The 9,785-nt window shown below is 42.6% G+C and overlaps 1 protein-coding gene across 1 annotated transcript in view; it reads left to right on the top strand.

The window, feature by feature from the left end:
- Positions 1–946: 946 nt before the first annotated feature.
- The window catches only part of gpc3 (glypican 3), a 155,535-nt gene continuing 146,696 nt past the window's right edge, over positions 947–9,785 (top strand). Inside the window, exon 1 of the mRNA XM_085473790.1 lies at positions 947–1,417. Within this exon, the coding sequence (XP_085329916.1) occupies positions 1,261–1,417 (157 nt within the window). The 5' untranslated portion in view covers positions 947–1,260. The remainder of the gene's footprint in view (positions 1,418–9,785) is intronic.

Raw genomic sequence — 9,785 nt, 5'->3', positions numbered from 1 at the left:
TCTCATTCCTTGAGATGAACACACTGTTGTCCCGGCAGTTCCAAAGTGCTCACAGTGCAGGTAGTAAACGTTCATCTACTGCAGTTTGTGCACTTGGGGTATTGCTGGTCACCTTTCCGCCTGTTCATAGCACTTAAACTCAGCTGGGCTTACAGTGAGTTTTGATGGTTTGTTCTCAGCTTCTGAAAGACTCTGCTGTGCAAATCCATGCAAAGCTCTCTGTTTCTCAGAAATGCGACACGCGTGTGTTTTGTCTGTCCTGAGCAACACTTGAAAGACTGAAAGCCTTTCACAGCAGGCACGAGATGAGCTGCTGCTGTTTCTACTTCTGCTGTGATTCTGGTGTTGTGACACTTGCTGTTTTTAAGATGGATGATTTAAATTTCAACACTTAACATTGTGAATAGATGAGAAATTAAACTCCCAAAACAACTTTTCTGACTTGATGAACTGTTCGGTCTGCGGAGTTTAATATCTTGTCCTTGTCTGTTGGGCAACGTTTTTGCTGTTGACATCCACACTGAACACTAGATGGCACCATCTCAACTTTAATGCTTGTAGATCTGAGTGAAAGTAAGACTCATTTTAAACTGACATGAAGAAATCTGTATAATGTAACAGTGAGTTTTGTGCTTCGTGCACAACCAGCTGTCTGTATGAACAATCTCCATGTGAATGAAAAATAAACTGCCGCTCATACATGTCTTTGGTGTTTTGTGTGCAGCTCCTGGTAAACACGGGTTTAAATGTATAGTGAAACGCACGAGTGATGTGCCCCAGTTAAATCCCGTACGGTTAATCTAAAGCGGCTCGTGCAGCGCATTAAGCCCCTCATATTTCCACTCGAGCGCCCACACAGGGCCACTGTGTCAGCGCATCACTGAGAGGAGCTCTCTGTAAGCGCAGCTAGCTTCACGCCGTGGCGCGCGCTTTTTAATGAGCGCGCACATGGAATCGGGGGGGGGCGTTCATCCATCTGTGCGGAGAGATGACGCTCGCTGCTGCAAATGAACAGGGAGTCATAAGTTCTCGGCATCCGTGTAGCTCCAAGAAGCCCGAGAAAGCAGCTTTGCAGAGTGCACGGACTCTGAGAGGAGGAGAAGAGGAAAGCGGAAGGATGCTGATCCGAGCCGAGCCGGGAGCTGCAGCTTCACCTCATCAGCGCAAACGCTGGCTCCTTCTGTAACTTTTAGCGCGCTGAACTTTACCGCTGCTTCTTCTACTCTGTCCGCTTTGGTTGAGTGCTGCTGCCCGTCAGCCATGGCTTCCTCACCGGTCCACAGTGCGCTCTTTCTGTGCGCCTTCCTCCAGCTGTTCTCCCTTCCCGGCGGACACGTGCCAAACTGCCAGGAGGTGCGCACAGTATTTCAGTCTCTGCACCCGGGCTCCAAGTGGGTCCCCGAAACCCCAGTGTCAGGTAACTGTCATTAATAAAGCTCGTAGATACGGGACGTTAATGTTTTACGTACTCCTGATAATGTTGTGGGATAGAGCACGTTTCTAACAATCGGCACCAACGCATTAAGTCAAATATAGATTTGTAAATATATATTTTTTCCTAGCGGATAGTACCGCTATAGCGCTTCTGTGTTTTGTTTTAAATGCTGACCTTTTCAGTGAGAGCCAACCCACACACTCTCCATCCCTCTGGCTGAACGTTTACTAACCTGCTCTGAGAATTTTATTTTATTTAAAAAAAAAAAAAAAAATAAAATCTGGCCGCATTAAGCGGAATATCCTGTTACAAATACGAAACTGAAACTTGTAAAATTTGTTCTTGTATTGATCTGAACATGGAGTAACCTTGCCTTGCACCTCACTTTGATTCTGTTGGTGCTGAAACATTGCAAGATTTGAGTTAGGATATTGACAGCCTCCTTAAAACACTAACTTTGGTGCTTGTTTAAATACATGACGACGGGGTAAAAGCTGAGGGAATGAAAGAGGATTAATAGTCAAAATGTACACAGCCACTCCTGTTACATTGTCAGCAAATATCAATTATGTGTGTGATCTGAGCTGCAAGCAAACTGGAAGTTATTTTGTAAATGATGCAATGATCCAAACTCATCTTTATTGTTTTTGTTCCATGGAGCTCAACTGTCACTGACTTCTATCTTCTCTAATGAAGAAGGAATAGATCTGGAGAAGTGAGTTGGCAAAAAACAGAAAAGGTTAATGGTGAAATGATTCGGGTCTTTGTGGACAGAAGTCCATATTTTTGTCCTCTTTTGCAGAATGCAGCATGTTGGTGCACTGGAGCCTGTTGCGTGCATTCTGATTCACTATGGAAATGGTAAAAGCCTCTCATGTGTCTGCATCACAGCCAGCCGCAAATGTTAATTAGGTGTTTTAGTGTCATGTCAGCACAGGGAAGTGCTCCAGGTTATCTGTTTTCTCTCCGTTCGCAGCATGCAATACTCCCACCTGATTCAAAGAGGGGTGTTTTTTTTTTTTCTTTCTTTTTTTTCTTTTTGAATAACACTAAATGTTTTGTAAACATGAAAGAGTGTGGCGAATCGCAAAATACTTCAAATCAAACAGCAGGAGAGAGAGAGCGCGATGCACTTTGAAGCATATTTTGTCATGCTCCTTCTGCCATATATTAAGCTCCCATCGTGTAAGGTGCATGCAGCCCTAACCGCTGAGCCCTACATTTCTCCAAGCATCCATGTTTAATCACACACCTTGCACCTAGGCCATCAGGCGTTTTATCTGCCAGCCAAAGGGGAAGCTAAATATTTCTCTTGGCAGGCAATGAGAAATATTTAGCCTTCCCAAATCTGAGGCTAGGCAGACCAGCTGTCTGTGCACCATCTCTAAGGAATCAGTCTGAGCTGGACACTAACAGTTCATAACCATTACTTTCACTGGAATCAATTCACCAATCAGCCATAGAACAATCCATCACGGCCAGCGAAGGCATGGTTTGGTTTACTCATCCTCGCTGCAGGTCTGTTGCAGATTAATTGCTTGGTTTATGGCTTATACAGTTCTGCAGAAAAGGTGTTCACAAGCGTGTTAAACCTAATGTTCTGCTTTGGCTCCCTGAAGTCTGCTGATTGACTAAATGTTATGTCGGATATAAAAAAAAAAATGTTTGTATCCCCTGTATCTATGATAGAGGTTAACAGTACCCTCAGTGATGCTACACACAACTGATGCTCCTGGCAATTTGTTAAAAATACCTTGTGCATGGAGGAAACATCTAGAAGTTTTATTTGGCCTTGAGCATTTTGGCAAATGGAAAAATATACTGTACATTAGGTCCTAAATATTCAATAATACTCTATAAATACCCTCTTCTCAGCAAAACAATAGCACTTTAAGTATTTTCTCCCGTTAATCAACTGTGCAAGCTGAATTTTCTGAATGCGTTCTGCATTATATTGTTTCAATGCAAAACAGCAAGAGATAAAAAAAAAAAAAATAAAAAAAATAAAAATAAAAAAAAAATAAAATAAAAAAAAAGAAATCAATCACTTTCAGCAAAGCAAATATCAGACAAACTCCAGGGTTAATATACCCAGTTAGAGTTCTTTCTCCAACATTTAGATTTAAACGTTAGAAAAATAAGAGTGTACTGTAACACAGCTCCCAATAAAGTATCTATAGTACATCCCTCAAGCTAGATTTACCAGCATGAAACTGTTATTTTGACAGCTACTGTAAACTACAACAACAACAACTGTAAAACATCACTGTACTGATGCAAAGACTGTAACACAGCATTACACTTGCAGCACTTTATTCTGTCTTCATTCTGTCTTCAACATTTAAGCACCGGCCCTGCAGATAAATGTTTGTGATTTATCGCTGTTAACCGCTTGGCCCATTGCTAATCAAACTCTAAATACCATTCTCAGTTTTCAGGAAAACACACCAGTCAAAGTCAGAGTGGAAAATAACTAATAGAACCATCACAAAGCTGCTGAATTAATGATTTCCTCATAAACACCCATGAGTCACTGCTGTAGACAGGTTGGAAATGACCATGCTTCAAGTCTTTGTCACTTACTTCTTCAGTTCTTTAACACTGACTGAGCACGTTGCCGTACATCATTTCATCAGTTTTTACAGCATTTGTATTAAAGAGTAGGCCTCTGTGAGTGCGCCCCAGGGTGGCTGTGGCTACAATGTAGCTTGCCATCACCAGTGTGTGAATGGGTGGATGACTGGATCTTTGGGGTCCTTAGGGACTAGTAAAGCGCTATATAAATACAGGCCATTTACCATTTACTTATGACTAATGAAGAATTATGTAACTGTACCTGTATGGTGACAGGTGTCTCTCACGTTCACTTCATGTCTTTTGAAAAGAAACTGAAGTAATATAGGAAATTAAAAATCCCAGATGTCCTGAAATATCTGCAGTCCCGCTGTATCACAGATACTGGGACGGATGGGATTTGATTTTGGGCTCGCGGTAGTGACGCTGAATGGCCCCACAATGCTTTATGTGCAGTGACCAGTGCTGGTCCTTAACAGATTTTAAGCACTCTGTAAAGATTTCAGAATGAGCGGCTTATTGGGCATGCTCGAGCTTTTGGTGGAATTTCCATAACTCTCAAATCTTCCACTTTTGTCCTAATGAGCTGACTTTATTATTATTAGTATTATTTTTGGGGAGGACATGAAATCGGCAGTCACTTTTCACACATTTAGTACATTTTTGACCTATTTTTTATGCATTTTTGGTCATGTCTCATCTATAATATATACTCACCATTAATTCATGCTGAATAAGTTGGAGTCACAGCTACAGCTGCTTGTCATGCAGGCTGATATAACACGAGTTCTCCGATGAGGCGCACAGTAAATGAAAGATTGATGAAATTACTTGTTGAGGGTGGCTAGTTGTGATCCGACTGAGGGAAGTATAACTTTCTGCGTGCGTGCGTGTGTGTGTGTGTGTGTGTGTGTGTGTATGAGTGAAATGTGAAGTGGACTGTATCGATATTGAGTATAGTGTAGGGGAGGTGGCTGATTCAGAAACATGTCCGCAGGAAGGCAGAGCAGAATTTCTAATAATGCTGCATGTGGTGCCGGAGGGGGCAAAAAAAGCACCAAAAGACTAAAGTTTTTCTTTCCAAAAGTGTGATTCAAAAGAAGTGAGTGCAGAGGAAGATTACAGCAGGCATATAGAGGGGAAAAAATCAAAGCTTGGCACATCTGTAGGAGTAGTACCACTCGTGTCTTTGTTGCGGCTGTTGCTGTGGGTGGTTGGATTGGCTGAAGGTGAAATGGAGGCTGGGTGTCGGTTCACTCCATCGTGTCATCACATATGTGTGAGGCGAGGCGCACAGGCAGCGCTGAACACTCACCCCGGGACATGAGCGAGAAAGCGGCTCCACTAGTGACGGCGCTGGCTTGATGATGGGAAGACCTTTTGGATCTCCGACAGCGGCGGTGGGACCTGATTCATGAGAGCAGCATCAGATACTCACGAAATATAAGAGTAACACTTGTGTGCTGGAGGCTGAGATCCAACTAGTTTCAGCAGAAAATCCTGCAAAGAGGTCCTGCAAAGGAGTTTTTTCCTCCTCCTCCTTTTGCTGTGAGCTAAAACAATTATAGCTTTGTGTTGCTTTATAGTTCTCAGCAGGATGCCATGCAAAAAGGTCCCAAATGCCCCTGTTTTAGAAATGACAGCGAATGACTAATAGGTGGATGAGTCTGATTTGAAGCGAGAAGCCTTTCCAGCTGGTTAAACACCGATTCATACTTGGTTTTATTCAGTTCTTCCTTTTTGAACGGTCCCACTTTAAAGACAGGAGCCTTTTGTTTACTGCCTCATTGTTATGTGCAAAACAAAAAGGAAAAAGCAGAGAACAATGTTGGGCACTTTCACATTCCTGCTTCCAGCTTTCAAACCATTGCTTCGTCAAATGGTTTAAAGTGGAGCAGCTCTAAAAATACTTAAAGCCACTTTAATCCCCAGTAGTTAATGATATTATCACTCCTTAGGTTGGTTGTAAATGGCTCTATCTTTAAAAAGTGACACTGGCTTATTTTGCCCCGGAGAGGTAGCCACGGAGTCCCACGCGCTTCCACTCGAAACTAGCTGTTGTATAATTTATGCTCATAATGAACGGCTTTTAGCATATTCTATATTTTAGTACAACTTGTTTTTTCCCCCATGGTCGCCATCATTAAGCTTGCATAGTGATAGCTTTCTAATTGGTGCCGAGAAACTTAGACACATAATGCACTGTATCTGTTCCCCTGACTCTGATTTCCTGGGCTTGTTAAAGATGTGAGGACTCCTCCAGTGTTTGTGTGTGTTAGTGTGAGGACAGGGCCATCGTTTCCAGCAGTGGCCTTTCAAAGGAAACTTTCTGTGAGGGGTAGAGCAGCGAGGATGGTTAGATGAGGCTGTGACAATCTGAAGGGCGATCAATGTGTTTATAAAAGGCATTCAGAGACACTCATAAAAACAGCAGCTGTCCTGCACGTCGAATTACCCGGCCTCCTTTCACAGTATTGATTGAAAGCACGCAGTAATTTAAAGGCGCCACCTTGGACCGAGATTGCATGCTGGGGAAATTTACATGTAAATTGCTACCTTGTCTTTCTTCATTTTGCGATAGAGAATTGGCCATAAGGACGCCCAAAATTGACCAATTAACCAATAACAGGCTGATTTTAAAGTTGCTCACAGTGCCCAGGAGCTGTTAAGCTCAAGGTAGGTGAAGGAAAACGAGCTCGGAACAAAAGTGCGCGCAGATGAAAAGGAGTAAAAGAGGAAAAATAAGAAAGCAGAGGGGCGAGAAACAGGGATGGAGCCTAAAGCAAAGGGGAGCAGGAGGAAGCTCGTTCCCCAGTGATGTGTCAGTCAGAAAGAAAGCTTTATTTAGACGGTACGATTTTGTTATTTCTGAAACTCTACGGGGGAATCATCTCCCTCCCGAATCCTTCGCTTATTCCCTCAGTGCTGTGGAACTCGTGTAATGAAACACATTTATCATCTGCAAAACGACAAACGGTGCAGATGAATCTGCCTGTTTCGCCGGAGATAATTGCTAAATCCCCGTCTCTTCTCCGCTCAGGCCGCGCTCGCCTCACCTACGGCGCTATTGACAGCTTAATAATTTTGCCCCTGCAGTCTGAAATTAACTTGATCTTATCCGTCAGGAGTCTTTTGTCCGCATTGATTTAAGATATTAAGCCTGTCAGTATGCACACAAAAAGGTGCTGGGTGACAGCTTTATTGCCTCTTTTGCTCATTAGACTGTACACCCTAAACCCTGCTGGGAGTCAGGGGTGAGCTGGGAGTTAGCAGAAGCTGTTCTCTGTTTAATTCTGCAGCGATTCTTAATTATCAAGACTGTCGCTCTGTTGCATCTCCCGGTAGTTTAATGTGCACCGTGTCTGTGTCTGCATTGTTGCAGCCCGAGCCCGCTACTAAAGATCTATTCTTTTGAAGATCTCACAGAGAAAGAGCCCCGATCCAATAGAGACACTCACTTTTGTTATTAAGATAAACCCTCTGCCTCCACAAAAGCCTTTCCTCCGTCTTTTGACACGCCAGCTATCAAGACTTTTCTGATTCGCAATCCTAGCAGCCCCCCCTTCCTCCAAATTAATCTCACTGCTTCCGCCTCCTTATATCCTCGCATCCAAAGCAGCGGCAGCCAAAGCTGGCAGGCTCCCCTGACATTTGTGTACCGTGGCATCAATCAGGCCCTTGTCACCGATGCCTCTCAGGGAGGCAGATCCTGGAGACAACTCCTCAACGAGGCTTTGGCACGTTACCACTGCAGCCTCCACTGAGCTCTCAGCAGCCATGTGGGACAGAGAGGCTGAGAGGGGGAAGCACCGAGGAAAGGGGTTTTCACTGGAGCTGCTCTTTGTATCTAAACACTGGATGGTTGTGTCCTACTTATGTCTGACTGTCCATCATTTTCAAGCAGAGATAAGGTGGAAATCTTTAAACTTTGTAAGTATTTGGACAATTATGCAGATTTGTAATTTTGCAATGTTGCCTCTCTACACGACAACAGGGGATTTTAAACCAGTCAGTTAGTTTCAGCTTTAATTAGGAATTAAAGCCTGTTTTTATACACAATCTCCCATTTTCAGAGGCTCAAAAGTTTTTAGAAAATTGGCGGAAACCGATATTACTCTCCTTTATGTGGACAAACGTTCTGATCTCTACAAATTTTCAACATGAAGGTTTTGGTTTCACATAGGAATCTTAAATTTTATTTAATTTTATGATCAAATTCTAACTTGAAATGGGGTTTCTGCGGCCGAACTAATCTCCTACTCACTCGAACTCCTCCACTGCCTCTTTTTGTCTTTATAATTGTTTATGTTGTTGTTTTTGTCTTGTTCTTACTGTTTTGATTACTATGTAATGTTCTTTAAGTATTTGCAAAAAAAAAGTAATCAGAAAATTGACTGACAGGGAGTTTCATGGCCTGATGAGGCCCTTTCCTTCATTATTTTATGACAAGATAAACAGATACACTTCCAGTGCTGAACTTGCATATGACCGCTGTCGAGAGGCCATCATTTGGTCGAAAGATCAAAAGAAACAAGAGAGATGGCAAAAACATGTCCAAGTCAAAAATCTGGTGCTTTAAAAGAAGGAATTCACCACCCAGCTCAGCAACATCAAACGTGAAGTGAAAAAGGTGAATGATCACAGAATTATTTCTATGATGAACAGCTTCACAACATCTAACCAACTGAAGAACCCTCTCAAGGAGGTGGGTTAACTATTCTCAAAGTTTGCAATCAAGAATGGAGCAAATTATTAGACGACTCAAAATGCAGAGGATTTACAACAAGGTGCAAACCACCGATTACATTCAAGAACATGAAAGCCAGATTAGATTTTATCAGAAAACATTTAAAAGAGTCTGCACAGTCCTGGAAAAACATCTTTGAACAGGTGAAACCAAGATTAAATTGTAGCACAATGAAGGGAAGAGAAAAGTATGGAGACTGACAGGCTCATGATCTGAAACACAACACATCATCTGACAAACACGGTGGAGGCAGTGTTATTGCATGAGTGTGTATGGGTGCCAGTGGAAGCAAGGTCACTAGTGTTTATTGATTATGATACTGCTGATATGACGTATCAGGATGAATCGTAGCGCATGCAGGGCCGTAGTCTCCAATCAGATTCAGCCAAATGCTGCAAAACTGATCAACCAGTGCTTCACAGTTCAAATGGATAACGACCCAAAGCATCCTGCAAATGCAACAGAGCAGCTTTTCAGTTATTAAATGCAAAAGATAGGCAGAAAGACTCACAGACAAACAGCAACTGAAAGACAGTAAAGGTCTGGCAGAGCATTTGGTGATGTTTATGGGTTCTACACTCCAGGCTGTCACTGACTGCACCGGATTTTCATCCAAGCACTAAAAACAGTCCTTATATTTGCTCCTTATGTTGGCTCCACAGTGTGGTGGTTAACACATTTTACTGGCAAGCAAAAGATTGCCGGTTGCAGGTGGAGACACAAATCTACTTTGGGGCTGAATCAGGAAGGCCACCCGGTGTGGAGACCACTTGTGACAGCTGAAAATAGCACGCATCAAAAAGAATCCTTAAATTTAAAACGATGCCACGTTGTCCAGTTACTTTTGAAGCTCTGAAAATGTGGAACTAAAAAAATTAAAAACACTGTAATTCATATAAAAATGTCTGTAATTTCCAAACAGTTATTTCAATATTTTTTAGGCCCTCCCCAAATTAACCCGATCTTCTGTATTTGTGTCACATCTTGACTGTTCAGGCTAAAATCCACTGTGGGTACACTGAACTTTAG

This window comes from Copadichromis virginalis, linkage group LG2 (genome assembly GCF_057382275.1).
Source record: "Copadichromis virginalis isolate Kocher_CV1m ecotype Utaka linkage group LG2, C_Virginalis_male_GT1.1, whole genome shotgun sequence".
Taxonomy (NCBI): domain Eukaryota; kingdom Metazoa; phylum Chordata; class Actinopteri; order Cichliformes; family Cichlidae; genus Copadichromis; species Copadichromis virginalis.
The sequence above is the reverse complement of the archived record's forward strand: the minus strand, read 5'-3'. Positions and strand labels throughout refer to the sequence as shown.